Source organism: Oncorhynchus nerka, linkage group LG27 (assembly GCF_034236695.1).
Source record: "Oncorhynchus nerka isolate Pitt River linkage group LG27, Oner_Uvic_2.0, whole genome shotgun sequence".
Lineage (NCBI taxonomy): Eukaryota > Metazoa > Chordata > Actinopteri > Salmoniformes > Salmonidae > Oncorhynchus > Oncorhynchus nerka.
Window position 1 is genome coordinate 46803335 of NC_088422.1, and position 25674 is coordinate 46829008.

General features: G+C 41.9%; 1 protein-coding gene across 2 annotated transcripts; it reads right to left on the reverse strand.

Moving 5' to 3' along the window:
• Positions 1-664: 664 nt before the first annotated feature.
• Positions 665-25327, reverse strand: LOC115111897 (kelch-like protein 20). 2 transcript variants are annotated; one of them, XM_029638428.2, is made up of 8 exons: positions 22734-25327; positions 18831-18968; positions 15981-16164; positions 14112-14255; positions 13723-13856; positions 2108-2319; positions 1718-1824; positions 665-1422 (listed from the first exon to the last, which is right to left on the reverse strand). In XM_029638428.2, the coding sequence occupies exons 2-8, from the start codon at positions 18952-18954 to the stop codon at positions 1344-1346; spliced, it is 984 nt and encodes a 327-aa protein (XP_029494288.1). In that variant the 5' UTR covers positions 18955-18968; positions 22734-25327; the 3' UTR covers positions 665-1343. The 2 variants fall into 2 exon arrangements, with proteins under 2 accessions (XP_029494288.1, XP_029494289.1); XM_029638429.1 differs by lacking the exons at positions 18831-18968; positions 22734-25327 and adding an exon at positions 16268-16451.
• Positions 25328-25674: the final 347 nt, after the last annotated feature.

Below are 25674 nucleotides of genomic sequence, written 5' to 3' on the forward strand. Positions count from 1 at the left end.
ATTTTCGAAATCCCACTTCTCCTTATATGGTTCCTTCAGAAACCCCCATTTCCCCTAATATGGTTTCTTTCTAAACGCCCACACCTTTCGAACCCCCACTCTTTTTCTGATAGATGCACTGCACTGAGAGATTACACATCAGTAGGTGACAGCATCGATACCCTGAGGGTTGACTGCTCTGAGAGATGACATCTTAGATGGAACCTATTGTTAATATCAGACGTATTAGGTTACAAACTCCGACTTGTTGGATATGCTGTTAATTAAATGTTAGAGAAAGACCCCACTGGACAATTCAGAACATTAATAATCATATTTGTCTTGGTAAAATGTATTTTATAACATACTGTAAGGAAGTAAAGTTTCATCACCAAAGCGTGTTTTTACCTGACACCCTATTCTGTGAAAAAGAAGACACTGAGACTGAACTGAATGAATGGTACAACACTTGAGAAAACAGCAACATTACTTCAAATGCTGGATATTTTGTCAATGCTTAGGGGGGACTGCTTGATGATTCCTGCGTTATTACTTTCAAAGCCTCTCAACCACTCAGAACTTTCCCATGCCAGCTATTCAGCCATCACTCACTTATCTTCATTTAAAACCTTTTGTTTTCTCACAGATATCTTTCTCCCTGGATGCAGTTGACCAAAATAAGCTAGCAGTTTTATTAAGTTTTATTGAAACATTAATTGAAAGTTTTAAGGAAGTTATTCAAAAATCTCCAAATAACCTATAATTTCTGTTCTCAGAGCATTAATAAAAACCTCCCAGAAAAACATGAAAAGAACCAGAGTAAAACATTCTCAGTCAGAACCTCCCTGCAAACAAAAAAATAAATGTTCCCAGAACAGGCAACATTTTTACTTCTGTTCTCAGAACTTTTGAAAAGCTTTCAGTTTTTCCTGTCAGGAAAAGTATGGCTTTGTTTCCATGACCAATGTAAAACCAAAAACATACATTCCCACAACTTCCAAGGAACCAAATGTGCTAGCTGGGTAAGGTGTCGTTTGGGACACAGCCATACACATTCTAAATGACTTTTCTCAATCATCCTTCAATGTTCCCATCCTTGCCTTTCCCTTCAGCATACACCCATCAATAAACCATTTCTATTGAAGAAGCACAACACTATTTACAGGAGTCTAACAGTTGCCGTCGCAGAAATTCCATACAGCTTCCCGCTGTAATTGTCCTATGTTACATAGTCAAATAATTGTATAAATCATATTTGTGGTTATGATTACTACTTGGACATACACTTTATAAATCAGAAATAAATAATATCATAATACATATGATGAATCCATAAGTTATTTGTCCATCAACGCCATATCCAGTTACAGGCTGTAACCATGTTTTGTGTTCAACATGGCAACATGGCCTCCTGGATGCTTGGTCTTCATGCTCCCAAAGTGTCTGAAAACAAAGCAGGGAGAAGGACTTACATTATTATCGGAAGAAAATAGCCAAAGAAATATACTCCCAGTCTAACTGCATAAAATATGTATAAGAGTCTCCTCTTTCATTAGACCTTGGCTGATGATCAGCCAGAGCCACAGAGAGTATGCAAATAGAAGAGTCTTAAAAAGCAGCTGCAGTGCACAACTACAATAGTTGCTGGTCTTTCTCTTCCCACAAAGTAAAGCGTATTCCTTGATCGACTAGATACAACTGATTGTGCCCACTCCACCTATTGCGGTACATACTGTACCTCCATGTGTTTGACTCGTGGTTGTATACTTCTATTGTTTTCAGATTGGTAACGCCATCCGAGCCTCCTACAGCCAACAACGACCCGTTGAACACCATCAGGGACATCTGAAAAGGACAGACCGGATAGGAGCACCAGTGAGCCACGAGAGCTAATGTGAAAAGTTGACTCAGCAAGATGATATCATCATAAACAATGAGACAATTTCCCACTTACAGACATCAACATTAACCAGTAACCAAATCTGACAAGTGTGTAATTTTTGTCTCTTAGAAAGGATGTGTGCTAAGAGACAATAATGGGCATCTTGGGAGATCTGGGAACTGTTGTGGGAAGTCGTCCAATAACCAAGAGGGTGGCCAAAAAGGGTGTGTGTGACCAATCACTTACGTTGTTCCTCTTGCACCTCATGTGTTTGACGGGGGTCCATCGCAGAGCGTCTGGATCAAACTTCTCTGCCGCGCTGAGCTCCAGGTTGAGGTCATCCCGTCCTCCGGTCACAAACAGACGTCCCAGGTACACACAGCAGCCAGCGTTCTCTCTAGCGGTCAACATGGGGGGGCACACATACCATATCCCGTCCAAGGGATTAAAACGCTCCACTGGGGATCACAGAACACAGATATATACAGGTCATAAACAGATACAGCCCACAAAATACATACAGACCTTAAAAAAGACACAGGGCAGACGTGGTCATGGATGGTGTCTTTTAGGGGATAATACAGAGACAGCACCAATGACACTGTCACAACAGCACAATTCAATTATTGTTGTTTTCTTCATCTGTTTCTGGTTAGTGGGCTAAATCTTACTGAAATAGAATTAAGCAGGTTATTGGACTCTTACTGGATTCTTACTGGTTTTCCCGCAGTAACTGTAACCTTTGTTGTCAGATTCTTGCCCAGCTAGCTTATAATGTTCTGAGAACCATATGTTTCTTAGAGCTTGGTGAGAGTGTTGTTGTCCTATGGTTATTTTGCATACAACCTTCCCACAACTTTCTGAGAATGGTGCAGGATAGTTGGTTGGCTTAGGAACATTCTCAGCACATTTAAGGAATTACTTTAACAAAATGTTTCCTAAAAGTTCAAACATTGTTGCATTTAATTCAATTTTTATTAATGTTCTAGGAACGTTCTCCAAATGGTTTGACATTGTTAATGTTCGGAAAAAAATTGAGAACGTTAAGAAACAGTGTTCTTCTGTGGAAATGTTAGTACTTCAACATTTCCTACAGGTTCCATCATGGTTCTATTTAAAGTCATGTTCTCAGATTGTTACGAGAAGCTAAGAAACAACGTTCTTCTGTGGGAATGTCAGTACTTCAACATGTTTCCTACAGGTTTCCTCATCCTATTTAAATACCTCCACAGAACATTCCACACAAGTTGGATTGTGAGTTCTAATAACATGGATATAAAAAATTATAGCATGTTGGATGATGTTTTTTCTACAATAAATATATTTTCAATTTGACCTCCAACTAAAAAACTGAAGTAAATAAAGTCCTCGATAAAGGACTACAAAATAAATGGTGGACAAAACAGGAATTTAAATATATATCTGTCCCAAAACGTACCGTTTCGATCATTTATGGTCTGTTTAAGGTTCACAAATCAACCACAGACTCTCAATTAAGACCTATCGTTTCAGGTATTGGCTCCCTATCAGAAAAAAGTGTCTTGTTATGTGGACTTTCATATTTATCCATTAGTCAAACAGTTGCTATCTTCTTGAAAAGACACCAATGATTTTATAATGAAACTACAAAGTATACCAGTTATTAGTGAAGGAGATTGGCTAGTCACGTTTAATGTTTCATCGCTATATACCAATATTTTGAATGATGGAGGTATGGAAGCCTTGAAATTCTTCCTCTCTGACCGTTTAAGCGATGTGCCTACAAATCATATGTTTGAGCTTGCACATCTAGTGCTTACTAAAAACTATTTTCTATTTGATACATATTATTATCTACAGTACATACTTTTGGAACAGCAATGGGAACTCCACTAGCTCCCTACTATGCAAATCTCTCTTCATGGGGAAATTCAATGTATTTATTTATGTCAGTATCCTTACAAAGATTATGTTAAATATTGGACCCGCTATATACAGTGCTTTTGGAAAGTATTCAGATCCACATTTGGTTTCGTTGAAGCTTTATTCTGAAATAGAATATAAAAAGAATCCCCCTCATCAATCTACACACAATACCCTGTAATGAAAATGCAAAAACAGGTTTTTAGATATAAAAATAAAAAATGGAAATATCACATTTACATAAGTATTCAGACCCTTTACTCAGTACTTTGTTGAAGCACCTTTGGCAGGGATTACAGCCTCGAGTCTTCTTGGGTATGACGCTACAAGCTTGGCACACCTGTATTTGGAGAGTTTCTCCCATACTACTCTGCATATCTTCTCAATCTCTGTCAGGTTGGATGGGGAGTGTCACTGCACAGCTATTTTCAGGTCTCTCCAGAGATGATCGATCAGTTCAAGTCCGGGTTCTGGCTGGGCCTCTCAAGGACATTCAGAAACTTGTCCCGAAGCCACTCCTGCGATGTCTTGGCTGTGTGCTTAGGGTCATTGTCCAGTTGGAAGGTGAACCTTCACCCCAGTCTGAGGTCCTGAGCTCTCTGGAGCAGGTTTTCTTCAAGGATCTTTCTGAATTTTGCTCCGTTCATCTTTCCCTCAATCCTGACTAGTCTCCCAGTCCCTGCTGCTGAAAAACGTCCCCACAGCATGATGCTGCCACCATCATGTGGCAGGGTCTACAGTCAATCACGGACTACAAGAAGAAACCCAGCCCAGTCACGGACCAGGATGTCTTGCTCCCAGGCAGACTAAATAACTTTTTTGCCCGCTTTGAGGACAATACAGTGCCACTGACACGGCCTGCAACGAAAACATGCGGTCTCTCCTTCACTGCAGCCGAGGTGAGTAAGACATTTAAACGTGTTAAGCCTCGCAAGGCTGCAGGCCCAGACGGCATCCCCAGCCGCGCCCTCAGAGCATGCGCAGACCAGCTGGCCGGTGTGTTTACGGACATATTCAATCAATCCCTATACCAGTCTGCTGTTCCCACATGCTTCAAGAGGGCCACCATTGTTCCTGTTCCCAAGAAAGCTAAGGTAACTGAGCTAAACGACTACCGCCCCGTAGCACTCACTTCCGTCATCATGAAGTGCTTTGAGAGACTAGTCAAGGACCATATCACCTCCACCCTACCTGACACCCTAGACCCACTCCAATTTGCTTACCGCCCAAATAGGTCCACAGACGATGCAATCTCAACCACACTGCACACTGCCCTAACCCACCTGGACAAGAGGAATACCTATGTGAGAATGCTGTTCATCGACTACAGCTCGGCATTCAACACCATAGTACCCTCCAAGCTCGTCATCAAGCTCGAGACCCTGGGTCTCGACCCCGCCCTGTGCAACTGGGTACTGGACTTCCTGACGGGCCACCCCAGGTGGTGAGGGTAGGCAACAACATCTCCTCCCCGCTGATCCTCAACACGGGGCCCCACAAGGGTGCGTTCTGAGCCCTCTCCTGTACTCCCTGTTCACCCACGACTGCGTGGGCCACGCACGCTCCAACTCAATCATCAAGTTTGCGGACGACACAACAGTGGTAGGCTTGATTACCAACAACGACGAGACGGCCTACAGGGAGGAGGTGAGGGCCCTCGGAGTGTGGTGTCAGGAAAATAACCTCACACTCAACGTCAACAAAACTAAGGAGATGATTGTGGACTTCAGGAAACAGCAGAGGGAACACCCCTATCCACATCGATGGAACAGTAGTGGAGAGGGTAGCAAGTTTTAAGTTCCTCGGCATACACATCACAGACAAACTGAATTGGTCCACTCACACTGACAGCGTCGTGAAGAAGGCGCAGCAGCGCCTCTTCAACCTCAGGAGGCTGAAGAAATTCGGCTTGTCACCAAAAGCACTCACAAACTTCTACAGATGCACAATCGAGAGCATCCTGGCGGGCTGTATCACCGCCTGGTACGGCAACTGCTCCGCCCTCAACCGTAAGGCTCTCCAGAGGGTAGTGAGGTCTGCACAACGCATCACCGGGGCAAACTACCTGCCCTCCAGGACACCTACACCACCCGATGTTACAGGAAGGCCATAAAGATCATCAAGGACATCAACCACCCGAACCACTGCCTGTTCACCCCGCTATCATCCAGAAGGCGAGGTCAGTACAGGTGCATCAAAGCTGGGACTGAGAGACTGAAAAACAGCTTCTATCTCAAGGCTATCAGACTGTTAAACAGCCACCATTGAGTGGCTGCTGCCAACACACTGTCATTGACACTGACCCAACTCCAGCCACTTTAATAATGGGAATTGATGGGAAATGATGTAAATATATCACTAGCCACTTTAAACAATGCTACCTTATATAATGTTACTTACCCTACATTATTCATCTCATATGCATACGTATATACTGTACTCTACATCATCGACTGCATCCTTATGTAATACATGTATCACTAGCCACTTTAACTATGCCACTTTGTTTACTTTGTCTACATACTCATCTCATATGTATATACTGTACTTGATACCATCTACTGTATGCTGCTCTGTACCATCACTCACTCATATATCCTTATGTACATATTCTTTATCCCCTTACACTGTGTATAAGACAGTAGTTTTAGAATTGTTAGTTAGATTACTTGTTGGTTATCACTGCATTGTCAGAACTAGAAGCACAAGCATTTCGCTACACTCGCATTAACATCTGCTAACCATGTGTATGTGACAAATAAAATTTGATTTGATTTGATTTGATCATGCTTCACCTTAGGGATGGTGCAAGGTTTCCTCCAGACATGACGCTTGGCAATCAGGCCAAAGAGTTAAATCTTGGTTTCATCAGACCAGAGAATCTAGTTTCTCATGGTCTGAGAGTCCTTTAGGTGCCTTTTGGCAAACTCCAAGCGGGCTGTCATGTGCCTTTTACTGAAGAGTGGCTTCCGTCTGGCCACTCTACCATAAAGGCCTGATTGGTGGAGTGCTGTAGAGATGATTGTCCTTCTGGAAGGTTTTCCCATCTCCACAGAGGAACTCTGGATCTCTGTCCGAGTGACCATCGGGTTCTGGGTCACCTCCCTGACCAAGACACTTCTCCTCCGATTACTCAGTTTGACCGGGAAGCCAGCTCTAGAAAGCATCTTGGTGGTTCCAAACTTTTTCCATTTAAGAATGATGGAGGCCACTGTGTTCTTGGGGACCTTCAATGCTGCAGAAATGTTTTGGTACCCTTCCCCAGATCTGTGCCATGGCAGAATCATGTCTCGGAGCTCTACAGACTATTTCCATCGACCTCATGGCCTGTATTTTGCTCTGACATGCACTCAACTGTGGGACCTTATATAGACAGGTATGTGCCTTTCCAAATCATGTCCAGTCAATTAATTTACCACAGGTGGACTCCAATCAAGTTGTAAAAACATCTCAAGGATGATCAATGGAAACAGGATGCACCTGAGCTCAATTTCAAGTCTCATAGCAAAGGGTCTGAATAGTTATGTACATTATGGTTTTGCTTTGTCATTATGGGGCATTGTGTGTAGATTGATGAGGACATTTGTTTTATTTAATCCATTTTAGAATAAGGCTGTAATGTAACAAAATGTGGAAAAGGGGAAGGGGTTTGAATATTATCGGAATGCACTGTAGATGATTGCTTTAATGATTTGGACGGGTTCCGATATTAAATTAAATTAATTTCTTAGCTAAATGAACTCTAGAGTACAATCAATATTCTTCACTATGGAAAATAACAATAACTCTATACATTTCTTAGATGTACTTGTTTACAGAAAACCTATAGATAAAATTGCCAAATTGAGAGCTGATAGTTATCCCCCTAAAAAGACGTTTACCAGTAAGCCAACTTCATAGACTGCGTTGTCTGTGACACAGAGGGAGAATATGTTAGAATAAATGAGTTTTTCAGAAAAGCAACTGGCTTGAAATTCTTTGAACAGAAGCCAGTCATTGAATAAACAGTGTTTTCACTTGAAAAATGGCATACTATTGCCAATAAACATTGGCATATTATCATTTCTCCTCTTTCAATTCTGTCTTCCAGAATAAACCTATAAATGATCAACAAAAAAAAATTCTTCACAAGTTTGAATGCAGATCTTTTAGTGCCACCACAAGGAAATGCTTCTTGAATGCATCTCAACAAAAAAGTCAGAATAAAAAGGAGTTATTTATATGTTACAGTTTCCTTCCTGCGTAAACTTCATAAATCTTAGATGTCAAGATATCACCTCGCCAGTCGCGAGACACTTATGGAACAAAAATGATAGCCATAATGGCATCAAGTCTAAAAGAGAAGCCATTGGCTATATCAATAAACAGTTTACTGAATTACAAGAATAATGTCCATATCAGATTTTGTATGCCATTTATGAGTTGGCCCCACATATGAACAGCTTTGCCTGATATCTTTTGTTGTGGGCTATATTATTAATTGATATGATGTATTTAGGTGAAGGGGAACCTGGGGCGATTAATTTGTGAGTTGCCTTTTGTCCCTGCTCCCATACCCTATAATTCTGTATTTCTTTGTGAAAAGAAGTATACAGGTAGACCAGAAAAGTCATATCCCTGATTGGCAGATGAGTGGCAACCCCGATTAGAAGCACCTGCTGCTCATCTGTTGTTCTTTACAAATTCAGTTTTGAATTAAAATAAATGAAGAAGGCTGTGAAGCTGAAACGTCTGTGTACGCTATCCCCGATGCAGTGAAAATAATAAACAGAATAATGTAGTAAGCTTTACGCAAAATCTTTTTGAGTGCGAACCCATTACACCCCATTTGTAATTTCACACAAGTTCACATGGATGTGATTCTATTTAATGTCTTATTTTTACTACATTCTGAGATCTCAAAAATTGTGACTTAAGCAATGTTCTCAGAACGTTCAGAGAAAGTTTGGTTATCTTTCATGTCTGTTCTACATATTAACATCAATTAGCTCTAAATTCCGTTCTCAGAACATGAAGAAAACTTTCCATGAAAACCACAAGAACACTTTAGTAATGTTCAGAAAACGTTCTAAGAATGTTATTTAAAAACATATACAGTTGAAATCGGAAGATTACATACACCTAAGCCAAATACATTTAAACTCAGTGTTTCACAATTCCTGACATTTAATCCTAGTACGAATTCTCTGTCTTAGGTCAGTTAGGATCACCACTTTATTTTAAGAATGTGAAATGTTAGAATAATAGTAGAGATAATGATTTATTTCAGCTTTTATTTCTTTCATCACATTCCCAGTGGGTCAGAAGTTTACTTACCCTCAATTAGTATTTAGTAGCATTGCCTTTAAATTGTTTAACTTGGGTCAAACGTTTCAGGTATCATTCCACAAGCTTCCCACAATAAGTTGGGTGAAATTTGGCCCATTCCTCCTGACAGAGCTGGTGTAACTGAGTCAGGTTTGTAGGCCTCCTTCGCACACACTTTTTCAGTTCTGCCACACATTTTCTATAGGATTGAGGTCAGGGCTTTGTGATGGCCACTCCAATACATTGACTTTGTTGTCCTTAAGCCATTTTGCCACAACTTTGGAAGTATGCTTGGGGTCATTGTCCATTTGGGAGACCCATTTGCGACCAAGCTTTAACTTCCTGACTGATCTCTTGAGATGTTGCTTCAACATATCCACGTTATTTTCCTCCCTCATGAAGCCATCTATTTTGTGAAGTGCACCAGTTCCTCCTACAGCAAATTATGTCAATTAGCCTATCAGAAGCTTCTAAACCCATGACGACATTTTCTGGAACTTTCCAAGCTGTTTAAAGGCACAGTCATCTTACTGTATGTAAACTTCTGACCCACTGGAATTGTGACACAGTGAAATGTAAGTGAAATCATTTGTCTGTAAACAGTTGTTGGAAAAGTTTCTTGTGTCATGCACAAGTAGATGTCCTAACCGACTTGCCAAAACTATAGTTTGTTAACAAGAAATTTGTGGAGTGGTTGAAAAAATAATTTTAATGACTCCAAGTGTATGTCAACATCCGACTTCAACTGTACATTCAGATCTCAGCATCAACAAAACTCTTTACCCTCTATCTTGTTAAGTGTGTTCAGGTGTGTTGGCCGCGCCCACTAAATGGCTTTGGGAAACCATGGCTAGTGGACTAATTCCAGGAATAGAGAACAGAGGATCATAGGTTTGAATCTCATTGACGCTGTGTTGCAATTTAAAAAACGGTTTCAATGAATAACGCCTAAGCAAATGTATTTCCACATGTCCTACTGTATCTGTGCTTGGAATTCAAAACATTTAACCCAGAATAAACTAGCAGTGTTATACATTTTTTAATTGAAACATTCAGTGAAATAACCTTTTACATTTCGTTCTTAGTGTTAAAGGTCCAATGCATACGTTTTTATCTCAATATCAAATTATTTCGGGGTAACATTTAAGTACCTTACTGTGATTGTTTTCAATAAAAATTGTCAGAAAGAAACAAAAATAGCTTTTTAGCAAAGAGCAATTTCTCAAACAATAATTTTACTAGGACTGTCTAGGAGTGGTCAGAGTAGCAGTTATTGGCAGAGAGGTTTGTAACTCTTTTTCTTTTTAGTTTGTTATAATTTTTACCCCCTTCTCCCCAATTTCGTGATTACCGAAACTCCCCAACGGGCTCGGGAGAGGCGAAGGACTAGTCATGCGTCCTCCGAAAACTTAACCCGGAAGCACCAATGCACCAATGTGTCAGAGGAAACACTGTTCCTGACGACCAAAGTCAGCCTGCATGCGCCCGGCCCGCCACAAGGAGTCGCTAGAGCATGATGAGCCAAGTAAAGCCCCTCCGGCCAAACACTCTCCTAACCGGGACAACACTGTGCCAATTGTGCCCGGCCTGTGGGACTCCCGGTCACGGCTGGTTGTGACACAGCTGTACTGACGCCGCAACACTGCAATGCAGTGCTTTTGACCACTGCACCACTTGGGAGGCCTTCTTATTGGTCTATTAACTAATTTACCGCATGGTAATGTCACCAGGCAGGCCAAAAGTCCACCCCAACAAAACAGGTAGAAATTTCAGGCAATCCTTTCAAACGTCTCTTATACAAAAAGGGCATTATAATAAATGTCACAATTGCACATTATTATTCCAACCTCATAATATGGAAATATATACACTGCTCAAAAAAATAAAGGGAACACTTAAACAACACAATGTAACTTCAAGTCAATCACACTTCTGTGAAATCAAACTGTCCACTTAGGAAGCAACACTGATTGACAATAAATTTCACATGCTGTTGTGCAAATAGACAACAGGTGGAAATTATAGGCAATTAGCAAGACACCCCCAATAAAGGAGTGGTTCTGCAGGTGGTGACCACAGACCACTTCTCAGTTCCTATGCTTCCTGGCTGATGTTTTGGTCACTTTTGAATGCTGGCGGTGCTTTCACTCTAGTGGTAGCATGAGACGGAGTCTACAACCCACACAAGTGGCTCAGATAGAGCAGCTCATCCAGGATGGCACATCAATGCGAGCTGTGGCAAGAAGGTTTGCTGTGTCTGGCAGCGTAGTGTCCAGAGCATGGAGGCGCTACCAGGAGACAGGCCACTACATCAGGAGACGTGGAGGAGGCCGTAGGAGGGCAACAACCCAGCAGCAGGACCGCTACCTCCGCCTTTGTGCAAGGAGGAGCAGGAGGAGCACTGCCAGCGCCCTGCAAAATGACCTCCAGCAGGCCACAAATGTGCATGTGTCTGCTCAAACGGTCAGAAACAGACTCCATGAGGGTGGTATGAGGGCCCGACGTCCACAGGTGGGGGTTGTGCTTACAGCCCAACACCGTGCAGGACGTTTGGCATTTGCCAGAGAACACCAAGATTGGCAAATTCCCCACTGGCGCCCTGTGCTCTTCACAGATGAAAGCAAGTTCCCACTGAGCACATGTGACAGACGTGACAGTCTGGAGACGCCGTGGAGAACGTTCTGCCGCCTGCAACATCCTCCAGCATGACCGGTTTGGCGGTGGGTCAGTCATGGTGTGGTGTGGCATTTCTTTGGGGGGCCGCACAGCCCTCTATGTGCTCGCCAGAGGTAGCCTAACTGTCATTAGGTACCGAGATGAGATCCTCAGACCCCTTGTGAGACCATATGCTGGTGCGGTTGGCCCTGGGTTCATCCTAATGCAAGACAATGCTAGACCTCATGTGGCTGGAGTGTGTCAGAAGTTCCTGCAAGAGGAAGGCATTGATGCTATGGACTGGCCCGACCGTTCCCCAGACCTGAATCCAATTGAGCACATCTGGGACATCATGTCTCGCTCCATCCACCAACGCCATGTTGCACCACAGACAGTCCAGGAGTTGGCGGATGCTTTAGTCCAGGTCTGGGAGGAGATCCCTCAGGAGATCATCAGGAGCATGCCCAGGCGTTGTAGGGAGGTCATACAGGCACGTGGAGGCCACACACACTACTGAGCCTCATTTTGACTTGTTTTAAGGACATTACATCAAAGTTGGATCAGCCTGTAGTGTGGTTTTCCACTTTAATTTTGAGTGTGACTCCAAATACAGACTTCCATGGGTTGATAAATTTGATTTCCATTGATAATTTTTGTGTGATTTTGTTGTCAGCACATTCAACTATGTAAAGAAAAAAGTATTTAATAAGAATATTTCATTCATTCAGATCTAGGATGTGTTATTTTAGTGTTCCCTTTATTTTTTTGAGCAGTGTTTAAAACACAGGAAAATCCTGTTTCTGACTTCACTGGACCTTTAAGAAAATGATTAATAATATCCATAACAAAACATTCACAACATTTAGAATACTGTATGTTCTCAGAATGTTATTTAATTACCATCAAATAACCTCTAATTTTTGTTTTCAGAGCGTTAATAAAACCTCCCAGGAAAACTTTCAGGGAACCAGTGTAAAACATTCTCAGAACCTTCCTGCAACCTAAAAATGAAAGTTCCAAAACAGGTGAAAATTTCACTTATGTTTTCAGAACTTTTAAAAAACATTCCGTTTTACCAAATGCATAGCTTAGATCCCACAACCAATGTGAAACAAAAAACATATACGTCCCCAAAACTTCCAAGGAACCAAATGTGCTAGCCGTGTGTGCTCTTTCTAGCAAAACCCCTAGAGTCTGGGTTTTATGAAAGCTGAAATGCTTATGGGAATTTTCACAGACAGAAATTAGCACTGACAAGTGGCAGCACAACACAACCCTCCCATGTGTATTTCTGGCAGACCCAGAGGGTCCAAGTGTGTGTGTGTGTGTGTGTGTGTGTGTGTGTGTGTGTAAATGTATGTGTGTGTAAATGTATGTATGTGTGTGTGTACTCTCTGTCTGTGTATGTGTGTGTACTGTGTGTGCGTGTGTGGTGTGCGTGAACGCAAGTGTGTGTGTGTGTGTGTGTGTGTGTGTGATGGTACCAGATAAAATGTCACATTGTTATGCATGACCAAAACTCTGCTACATTTTGAAGAGTGGTTCAAAGTAAATGAATTCCTCTGGATAGCAACAAATATAAACAAACATCTACAACCTTAAAATGTAGAGACCTTAGGACTTATACTGTAAGTAGGACCAGGAGTTTATTCTGACTACATGACCTCACCAAGGCAAACTCTGGACCCTTCCTGTGATGCGTCCAGAGATCAGACGTCGAAAGACCCCTGAAGCACAGACACATGTCAATCACACAGTCTGTCCTAATTAGGGTTCCAAAATTCTGGAAACTTTCCCAAAATCCCCCAGGTTTTCCAGGATTCCTGGTTGATGGATTCCACATTTCTTGCTTCCCTCCTGATTCCGGGAATCTTCCAATCTGGTTTTCTGGAAACGCCTGTCATGTAGGAAAAGGCACCAGGCTTTTGCAACCCTAGTCCTAATGTTGTACGTTGAGTAGGGTATGCCTATCTGTAATCTTATTGTTTTATTTATACCTGTGTTCATGGGTACGTCTCCATCGCTGCCTCCAATCACGTACAGCTGACCCTCCATCACAGCAGCAGCTGCCCCACAACGTCGGCTCAGCATCGGAGCCTGCTTCGTCCAGCTGTTCATTTTGGGATTATACCTGGTGGAATACATATACAATATACAAACATTATGTATCCAGAACAAAAGTAAGATTCATATGAACATTAATTAGACGGACACACAGAAACTATGTTTAAATACATCGTTCAATTCTCCCTTTCCTCTGTCCGTATTCAGGCAAATCACAGAAAACAGGAAGTACCTCAAGAGTATTTAGACATGGCCCTGGCCTTTGTTATTATTTGTCTGTCTTGCAACCATCATGCAACAACTGATGATAATATGGCCATACCTCTCAACAGTGTTGGTGCAGACCATGCCGTCATACCCTCCAAGGGCGTACAGGTATCCATCCATCTCCACCAGACACACTCCGCTGCGGGGGCTGCTCAGTGGGGTCACGTCGTTACTCCAGATATTAGTTTGTGGGTCGTACCTGCAGAGGTAGGGAAGGGAGAGAGAAGGGGGGCGGGTTAGCCTTATGTTTTAGATAAAGCTGGTAAAGACCTATCTGGTGAACAGAGTTAGCTGTTAATAATTAGTTATCAACATCTCGATCAATGTGATACAAAAAGACTGAAACGCGCTGTTTAGGGATAGTAAAGAGAAATCCCCAAAACACTAACTTAAAATAAACTGTCAATGATGTGTCATAAATTATAGCTCTACTGCAGAAGTGGCAGAGTAAACCCTTAGTTGGAAACCAAAATTGTGTTGAGTGACAGAGTGGATTAGTTTGAGCATGCAATCAGTTAATTATTCGGAAGTAGCACAGATTGACGCCAGAGACACATCTTTTCCCTCCTGCAGGGCTCAAATGGGAAAACAGTTTAAAAAATGCATGCACTCACAACTGTAAATCGCTCTGGATAAGAGTGTCTGCTAAATCACAAAAAAATATTATTTAAAAAATGATGGGAAACCCAGCATGAGGCGCAATCAAATGATGAGATCCCTGAGAGCCAGAGCCCAGGGCTTGAATGCTACTCTTTACTGCTCTCTGCTGCTGTCTGCTTTCTCTGCTCTGCCTTCAAGCAGACATATGGGATTAACCGTCCAGACCAATAAGAAAAGGTTGAGCTCGGAGGGAACACTGCCCTCAAGGGATTGTCTCTAGTTTCTAGGAGGTGGAAGATTGTGAAGCAGAGAGGGGGAGTGCTAGTCTGCAGAATAGTATCCCAATTATCTTCATTTTCTCCTGAAGTGTGCAGTCATGCACTCCCTCGCCAAGATAACTAAGATGCAGGGCCAGGTGTAGAGAGAGGGGGATTTGAGGAGAAGTCACCCTGGTCTAAGACTAAAAAGGTTGTGAAAGCGGGTGATACTGTAGAAATGTAGAAGTGCTGGATGTTTCCTTGAGACATAATGCCATCCCCATCCCCACACCTCACCCTCTTTACCCCACCATGCAGAGGCCTCCCTCCCCAGTGTCAGCACTCAGCACAGGGCCGCAGGTTGCTGATTATTAAGAGGCTGACAACCTGTCCCCACATCTATCACGGATCCATCAAAATAACACCCCAATCCTGGGGATTCCTCTCTGACTACCCAGCCACTCAGCCCAAACCTCCAGACCCCCTGGGGGACCACCCTCCTGCTAGATTACCTCTCAATAGTTATCATATCAATGCACTGTAAATAAATGTGCAATTAAAAATATATGTTTTTATATTTAGAAATATATATTTACACACATACTATAAATATGAGTCAAACCTGTGACATACATTTATATTTATTTTATACATTATAAATTTACATTTCAAAATATCAGGACATAATATCACAAACATTTAAATGAATAAAGGCATAGAAAAACATTCCTCAACATAGATAATGTTCTAATTACTGATCACCTGTGCACCTGCTGGATAACTATGTGAGCGCTCTTCAAATCAACAGTCTGCGGTGGTGAGTACAGGTCAGCAGATGCTTTTAAACTTTAATAAACTTTGTTATAATTTATTCTTGCGTGTGATCTTTTATATTACCAATGTAGGATATGTCTAGCATTAAGAATGTGTGCTTGAAATCATTAGCAACATGAGCAAACATTAGCAAACATTTGCAAATAGTTTTTGGTAGCCTACCTGCTGAAATAGGAAATACAAGTAAAGCATTACAAACAGTTCTATGGGCAGCCATCTTAAAACGCCTTTACCTGTCCACATTGCTTTTGTAGGTGACGCCATCGGACCCACCCACTGTGTAGATCTTCCCATACAGGCCGCACACGGCCACGTTACCACGGTGATTGACCATGGAGGCCATGTTCTTCCACTCATTCTCCAGGGGGTAGAACTGTTCCACTGGGCAGGAGGGGTCCTCCTGGGTCCATCCGCCCACTGACAGGAGATACAAGCAGAGATGCATTTGTGAGTGAAACCAGTTGAGGAGTTTATTACTTTATTGACAGGCCTGTATTTACCTGGTACTATTGAGACTCACAATTAGAATTGTAATGATTTCCTTATGATTGCTCCTCTGTTTCTTTGAGGTTCTTTAACGAGTACTGTCTATCTTTCCGTCTATTTTCAATCCCACTATTATCAGGACTGCTCACAAGTAAGGCTCACTCACTTACTGCTACCTAACTGTTTAGCCTAGGATATCTAAAGCACGAATAAAAAAATCTTTGCATTCTCAAAAACACTGCAGAGTTTATTTTAGTTCATCATTCACACTCATAAGCGACAGTTCCTTATTCAGACAATTAATATGATCCGTCCTCTCCAAAAATACCAGTCCTTAATGCCAGAGGGTAGGGATAATTTATGATGTGTCGCCCTCTCACTTTCAGGCCTGAACACTTAGCACTTAAATGCCCTGGTCCTATCTTCCAGCTCAGCTGCCTGACTACTGTATGACGTGTGACTGTAAAGAAGAGGTACACAGTGTGTCATTCCTCCATGTCAAGTGAACATATCCAGTGAGGCCCCGCAAGTACAAAGATAATGCTGTTCAATTTGCAGTGCTTACCCCAAAAAGTATTGCAGACTGAAGTTCAGAAATATGTTGATAGATATGATGCAGTTTGTTCTTCCTTGACATTTATTGAATTCAATATATTTCCGCCAGCCCCCCGTGATCATATCCACCAAGTGTCAAACTGAATCTAAGATGGCTGTGACTTTTACTCACATCAACCAATGCCAGACGCAATCTGCATACCCATGGCATTGCAAGAACATGTCACATTTTTTTTACAATGCATCAGAGGTTAAAAGACGTTGTTGCACTGATCATGCTACCACAATAAATGCTTTTGAATTGTATGAAGATTCTTGGTGCCTTGTTATTTTTAATGTCCAATTAAACCTTAAACCAAAGAGCACCTTTATTCTAATCTACAAGATTTCACTTTTATCCAAATTGTCATGACATGCCATAAACACAAACATACTTGCATATAACATTTGGCATCCAACCTTTCCTTTGGAGTTATGCAATGGCATTTACCTTAATACAGTTGAAGTCGGAAGTTTACATACATTTAGGTTGGAGTCATTAAAACTCGTTTTTCAACCACTCCACACATTTCTTGTTAACAAACTATAGTTTTGGCAAGTCAGTTAGGACATCTACGTTGTGCATGACACAAGTCATTTTTCCAACAGTTGTTTACAGACAGGTTATTTCACTTATAATTCACTGTATCACAATTCCAGCGGGTCAGAAGTTTACATACACTAAGTTCACTGTGCCTTTAAACAGCTTGGAAAGTTCCATAATATGATGGCATGGCTTTAGAAGCTTCTGATAGGCTAATTGACATCATTTGAGTCAATTGGAGGTGTGTGTACCTGTGGATGTGTTTCAAGGCCTACCTTCAAACTCAGTGCCTCTTTGCTTGACATCATGGGAAAATCAAAAGAAATCAACCAAGACCTCAGAAAAAAATTGTAGACCTCCACAAGTCTGGTTCATCCTTGGGAGCAATTTCCAAAAGCCTGAAGGTACCACGTTCATCTTTACAAACAAAAGTACGCAAGTATAAACACTATGGGACCACACATCGGTCATACTGCTCAGGAAGGAGACGCGTTCTGTCCCCTAGGGAGACAAAGGACCTTGTGAAGATGCTGGAGGAAACAGGTACAAAATTATCTATATCCACAGTAAAATAAGTCCTATATTGACATAACCTGAACCTTCAGCAAGGAAGAAGCCACTGCTCCAAAACTGCCATAAAAAAGCCAGACTACGGTTTGCAACTGCACATGGGGACAAAGATCGTACTTTTTGGAGAAATGTCCTCTGCTCGGATAAAACCAAAAATATAACTGTTTGGCCATAAATACCATTGTTATGTTTGGAGGAAAAAGAGGGAAGCTTGCAAGCCGAAGAACACCATCCCAGCCGTGAAGCAAGGGGTGGCAGCATCATGTTGTGGGGGTGCTTTGCTGCAGGAGGGACTGGTGCACGTCACAAAATAGATGGCTTCATGAGGAAGGAAAATTATGTGGATATATTGAAGCAACATCTCAAGACATTAGTCAGGAAGCTAAAGCTTGGTCGCAAAACCTGACTCAGTTACACCAGCTCTGTCAGGATGAATGGGCCAAAATTCACCCAACTTATTGTGGGAAGCTTGTGGAAAGCTACCCGAAACGTTTGACCCAAGTTAAACATTTTAAAGGCAATGCTACCAAATACTAATTGAGTGTGTGTAAACTTCTGACCCACTGGGAATGTGATGAAAGAAATAAAAGCTGAAATAAAACATTCTCTCTACTATTATTCTGACATTTCACATTCTTAAAATAAAGTGGTGATCCTGATGGTGGTGAACTGACTCAAGACAGGGATTTTTACTAGGATTAAGTATCAGAAATGGTGAAAAACTGAGTTTAAATGTATTTGGCTAAGGTGATGTAAACTTCCGACTTCAACTGTATATGGGTAACATATTTTCCTTAACGTATGGTACCTATAACTTCTGCAGTCTGCAGAGTAACTGTCCACATAAATTGAACATAACTGAGCATGTCTTTGAGGGGAAGTTACTGACCTATGTACATGATGTCGTTGAACACCTCTTTAGGGGGGAGTTTGGAGTGTTGTCTGTGCAGGGACATGGAGCTCGGGGTGCCATGGCGACCACCAACACCCCCTTGTCTGTCTTTGTGAATCATGACCTCCTGTGTGTCTGCACACACACACACACACACACACACACACACACACACACACACACACAGGATCAGAATGAAGGTTCATGTAATGGCTAGTAATAATTTACGTTTACCATCTTCAAATTACCTGGTATTTACTCATATCAGATTCCTTACAGACTTTATAGGCTGTCACCAATAGGGCAAATATGCACACCCTGTACATACCAACATACTGTACTCATCATTCTTGATTTATATTAAGCATAACATTTCTCAGCTTTCGAAAAAGTTCATCCCGAGAAACAGGAAAATGTCTCTGTACTGTGGCATTTTCCGCAGCAGACATCACTGCATTTTTCTCATTCAGCATTGTGCTGTCTCTCTTAAGCAGAAGAAACTCTGATTAGAAAACATCCACATTTATATACAGAGATCAAATCAAATTGTATTAGTCACATGTGCCGAATACAACAGTTGTAGACCTTATAGTGAAATGCTTACTTACGAGCCCCTAACCAACAATGCAGTTTTAAAAAATACAGATAAAAATAAGAAATAAAAGTAACAAGTAATTAAAGATCAGCAATAAAATAACAATAGCGAGACGATGTACAGGGGGGCACTGGTACAGAGTCAATATGCGGGGGCACCGGTTAGTTGAGGTAATATGTACATGTAGGTGTAGTTATTAAAGTGACTATGCATACACGATAACATAGAATGGGAATGCAAATAGTCTGGGTAGCCATTTGATTAGGTGTTCAGGAGTCTTATGGCTTGAGGGTAGAAGCTGTTTAGAAGCCTCTTGGACCTAGACTTGGTGCTCCGGTACCACTTCCCGTGTGGTAGCAGAGAGAACAGTCTATGATTAGGGTGGCTGGAGTCTGACAATTTTTGGGTCCTTCCTCTGACACCGCCTGGTTATAGAGGTCCTGGATGGCAGGAAGCTTGGCCCCGGTGATGTACTGGGCCGTTCGTACTACACTCTATAGTGCCTTACGGTCGGGGGCTAAGCAGTTGTAATACCAGGCAGTGATGCAACCAGCCAGGAGGCTCTCGATGGTGCAGCTGTAGAACCCTTTGAGGATCTGAGGACCCATGCCAAATATTTTCAGTCTCCTGATGGGGAATAGGTTTTGTCATGCCCTCTTCACGACTGTCATGTTGTGCTTAGATCATGTTAGTTTGTCGATCCTCTTTTCTTGATGTCCACAATCATCTCCTTTGTCTTGATCAAGTTGAGGGAGAGGTTGTTGTCCTGGCACTACATGGCCAGGTCTCTGACCTCCTCCTTATAGGCTGTCTCGTTGTTGTCGGTTATCAGACCTACCACTGTTGTGTCATCGGCAAACTTAATGATGGTGTTGGAGTCGTGCCTGGCCGTGCAGTCATGAGTGAATAGGGAGTACAAGAGGGGACTGAACACGCACCATTGAGGGGCACCTGTGTTGAGGATCAGCATGGCAGATGTGTTGTTACCTACCCTTACCACCTGGGTGCGGCCCGTCAGGAAGTCCAGGATCCAATTGCAGAGGGAGGTGTTTAAGACTAAATGAAAAAAAAAACGTATTTTCCACCATAATTTGCAAATAATTTCATTAAAAATCCTACAATGTGATTTTCTGGATTTTTTTTCTCATTTTGTCTATCATAGTTGAAGTGTACCTATGATGAAAATTACAGGCTTCTCTCATCTTTTTAAGTGGGAGAACTTGCACAATTGGTGGCTGACTAAATACTTTTTTGCTCCACTGTAGGTGTTCCTTTTATCCAGGTGGGATAGGGCAGTGTGGAGTGCAATAGAGATTGCATCATCTGTGTATCTGTTGGGCCGGTTTGCAAATTGGAGTGGTTCTAGGGTTTCTGGGATAATGGTGTTTGTGTGAGCCATGACCAGCCTTTCAAAGCACTTCATGGATACAGACGTGAGTGCTACGGGTCGGTAGCCATTTAGGCAGGTTACCTTAGTGTTCTTGGTCACAGTCAGTACGGTGGTCTACTTAAAACATGTTGATATTACAGACTCAGACATGGAGAGGTTGAAAATGTCAGTGAAGACACTTGCCAGTTGGTCAGCGCATGCTCGCAGTACACGTCCTAGTAATCCATCTGGCCCTGCGGCCTTGTGAATGTTGACTTGTTTAAAGGTCTTACATCGGCTGCGGAGAGCGTGATCACAAAGTCTTTCGGAACAGCTGGTGCTCTCATGCATGTTTCAGTGTTATTTGCCTCGAAGCAAGCATAGTAGTAGTTTAGCTCGTCTGGTAGGCTTGTGTCACTGGGCAGCTCTCGGCGGTGCTTCCATTTGTAGTCTGTAATGGTTTGTAAGCTCTGCCTCATGCTGAACAGTGACAGTCATTCAATTCCTTACACACATAAAAATGCACACATTCACCACACAACTCCAAGAATTACCCTTGTTCATTGTACACTCTAATGTCACCTCAGCTCTCAGGTCAGGTCTCCAGCAACATTATATTTTCTTTTGACACCTTGGCAGCTAGTCAAATCTCTCTTCCACAGTCTTGTCGATCTATAGTTCACTTCAGCTCACTTTCTGCTGCCTGAAGTCTATGTTCTTGCCCAGTCTACTGACTGATATAGTAGATTGTTCAGTTTGCTGCTCCCTAATGTTAAATACTGATAACCCCAAGAGCCAGAGCCTGCCCCCTCTACCCTCTGAGATACATCGATGTCTGCCCCTTCTACCCTACCCAGCAGCCATGCCAGCCACCAGCTGTGTCATCCTGACTCATACGTCCCAAAAGCCTGCTGAAACCCTAACCCCCGTTAATGCTTCTTTAGAATCATCATGCTTCTTTAGACACTGTATGAATCTAAATGGACCGGATTCCATTCCAAAGAGCACCGACAGGAATGTCTCTGTTCAGGACTAGTGGTGTCATACATACAGACATAGAGTAAAGAGATGGATTGAAGAAGAGATATAGAGAGTTTCTGTGTTGAAGATATACTTTATATTGCTGGACACTACTGGAGACCTTTTGTCCTTTTTGAGATACAGTACAAAGCTGTGGAGTGGTGAAATTCATAGTCACCATATCGTCACAGGGGCATAGAGCTGTTATTGTCTGACCTGACCCTATCAGCTCTCGCTCTGAACGTGTCACTCTCCCTGATCCTCCCATAAAGCTCCAATAGCAACCTGTATGTCCATTTATATTTCTATGGACAGTGCAGAAATACCTAAAGTTGTCTGAATATTTCCTTTAATGTGGGTCTAAAAAAAAACAGATCAGTATCACTGTTATCTACCCACACAGCAGATAGCTTCACCATTGCGGCAACTACCGACCAGAGAGTTACTGTTCAGAGCAGATGGTGAAGTAGCTGGACTACGTGGTTCACTGGGTAAGATCGACATTATGCTTTGAAAAAAATCTGCTGAGCCAGACAGTGACACAACATATTGGTGTATAGTTGGCTTCCAACTCCTACTCATATTTTTTACATTAGGTTAAAATGTTAATTAACCTTTGCAGCAAGTGCATCAGTTAATATGAACTGCCAATACTGGATGAAATATGAATTGTGCATCAGCCAGCCTCAAGGGATTGACTTTTACAACACGCCTTAGACTGTAAAACAGCAGAACCAAGTTTGGGAATTTCAATATTCATGCAGATTTAAAAAAAAAAGCATAGCATTCACAACGTCTAAACATACATACATGCTCATTTATAGACATACTTTGGGGAAAGATGGAAGAGTTTTATCCTCTTGGCAGAAAATGTCTTAATAGAAATTAATGAAATTAACACATAGACAACACTCACCAGGAAACAACACCTCCGGTATATTGGCCAAGGACTCAACGAGGCCTGTAAAATGAATCCTGTAAGACAGACACCCAAGGTCTGAAAAATCAAGTGTGAAAGTAGAATCTAGTTCCTGTTATTCTCCAGGTGTAAATAGTAGTTTAGCCTCTTTTAGATGTTCCCCAAAGCCCCACAACAGTCCTGAGTCAAAGTCCTGGGAACCATCAATGAGCCCCAAACCCTCGTAAGAGGCCTTTAATGTTGTCACTTATGCAACCCTGGCCCTTGGCAGCACCCAGCTCAAGGCGTAGTCTATCTAAGGATCTAGTCTTTCCATTTACATCGTAAACCGGGCACTATTTTTATTTTTCAGGATGCCAAAGAGTTCGGTGGAGGACATTAAGTTAATGCTGACACTTAAATGTCATAAGATTTTACAGGTGGAAAAATGCAGATGATAAGGTACTCTCTGCTGAGCTATTAAAACCTTACTCTGGCCAGAAAGAAAGGAACACACATGTATAGTGCCAGTGGTTTTTCTTCAGTGGTTTTCATATGGAAATAAATATTATATATTGAACAGAATGAGGGAAAGTTATGTGTTTAAAACAATCTGAAAAATAGGGATTTAATATAGTTTAATAGAGGAAAAGGGTTAGTAATACTGTCCTACCGCCATGTGCAACGGAGTTTCTCAATCACTCCCTGGCACTCCCACACTTTCTTTTGCTTATTTATCAGCCATAATAAATGTATCTTTATTGTACATGAATGCTTCTGCAGATTATTTGTGTATTACTTTATTTGTAAACCCCGAAGGTTGCACAAAAGTCAATAGAGGGTCAATTATTTTACAAAATATAGCTGTGAGGAGCAATGAACGGGATTCACAGGATGGCGGAAAGGACACAAGATCAGTTGGATAACAAAGCAAGCACTCTATCATGTAGGAACTATCTTCCTTTATGTGCAATTAGTGAAGGATGATCATGTTTATCTCTCAATACCACAAGGATGACGCAAGTGAAGTTTAGTTTAGTGCTATAGGTTGGTTATCTTTGAATGCAGAAGGTATTCATTCTTAAAGTCATTACTTAATGTATTGAGTTTATCTACCAATAATGGGGTCAATTTGACTAATGGTTTATGTTAAGATTTGTGAAATATTTTCTGCGTTATTTTCACAGTATTTCACGTTGTTTGCCTGCAGATATTTAATATTTGACATTTTAGTCATTTCACGGATGCTCTTATTCAAAGCGACTTACAGTTAGTGCATTCATAGTATGTACATTTTTCCTCAATAAATAAGTTATCAACAAAGTCAGTGCTAGTAGGAAAAGTCAACTATCTAATTTAGGTCCGCTTTCTGGAGTCTCTTTGCATTTTCAATGTCTCATCACGTGTTTCTCTGTCTGTGTGTGTATAACAAGGCTATGAACTCGGATACCTCCTGTGCCTCTACCTGTTGCTTCGGCATGTTGTTTTCCGAAGTTTTATTTTAAAAAAATATAATAACTGTTTGTGTCAACACCAACTAGCCAGATAGCTAGCTAACTCGTTTGCTAACTAGGAAACTGTGTTTATTACGCTCTTGTAATATTGACAATCCGGAGTTCCAATGCGGCAGTTATTTACTAGTGAAGGATTACAGGAATGAGGTGAAAGAGGAAAGGGGGCTATGCTTAACAAGCAAATCTCAATTCTGTGTGAATTTATGGGGAAAACACTAATTGGAATAGCTTCGCTGCACTGGTGCTTGATCTACCTGCGCCAACATCGCTGGGATTGTGTCCTATGCGCTGACTCGGTGAGTATGTAAATAAGTGCATTGGAGATTTTGTACCCACTGTGACTATTAAAACCTACCCTAACCAGAAACCGTGGATGGATGGTGGCATTTGTGGAAAACTGAAAGCACGATACACTGCATTTAACCATGGGAAAGAGGTATGGGAATATATCTGAATATAAACAGTGTAGCTATTCCCTCCGCAAGGCAATCAAACAAGCTAAATGCCAGTACAGGGACAAGGTGGAGTTGCAATTCAACGGCTCAGTCACGAGACGTACGTGGCAGGGTCTACAGGAAATCACAGACTACAAAACGAAATCCAGCAACATCACGGACACCAACATCACACTTCCAGACAAACTAAACACCTTCTTTGCCTGCTTTGAGGATAATCCAGTGCCACCGTTGAGGCCCGCTAACAAGGACTGTGCCCTCCCTTCCTCTCCTTCTCCGTGGCTGACGTTAAAACATTTAAAAGTGTTAATCCTCGCAGGGCTGCTGGCCCAGACAGCATCCCTAGCCGCGTCCTCAAAGCATGCGCAGACCAGCTGGCTGGTGTGTTTACGGACATATTCAATTGTTCTCTATCCCAGTCTGTTTGTCCCCACATGCTTCAAGTTGGCTACCATTGTTCCTGTACCCAAGAAGGCAAAGATAACTGAACTAAATGACTACCGCCCCGTAGCACTCACTTCTGTCATCATGAAGTGCTTCGCGAGACTAGTCAAGGATCATATCACATGCACCTTACCGGCCTCCCTAGACCCACTTCAGTTTGCATACCGCCCAAACAGGTCCACAGACGACGCAATCACACTGCACACTGCCCCATCCCATCTGGACAAGAGGAATACCTATGTAAGAATGCTGTTCGTTGACTACAGCTCAGCATTCAACACCAGAGTACCCTCCAAGCTATGTTCCAAATTAGAAAAAAAGTTACTAATTTATGATTGATCTATGATTTGATCATTTCAAAGGAAATAAAGAATATGTGAACCCCTATTTCCTGTAGTTCAAAATGTACTGTAGTTCGAAGATATGGCAGTAGAGGAGGAAGAGGTCGACCTCTCTGTGACACATAACAACAATCATCCTGGATACAGTACATAAAACACATCAGATTGCAATGAAATCAGAATCATTTTACAGTCTGAAAAGCCA

Coding starts and splice junctions, on each gene's coding strand:
- LOC115111897 (XM_029638428.2), bottom strand. CDS start 18,954: ATGATTCACAAAGACAGACAAGGGGGTGTTGGTGGTCGCCATGGCACC. Junction 14,256..15,980: donor TACAAAAGCAATGTGGACAG/GTAAAGGCGTTT, acceptor CTACCTCTGCAG/GTACGACCCACAAACTAATA. Junction 1,825..2,107: donor TGAGGTGCAAGAGGAACAAC/GTAAGTGATTGG, acceptor TGTCCTTTTCAG/ATGTCCCTGATGGTGTTCAA.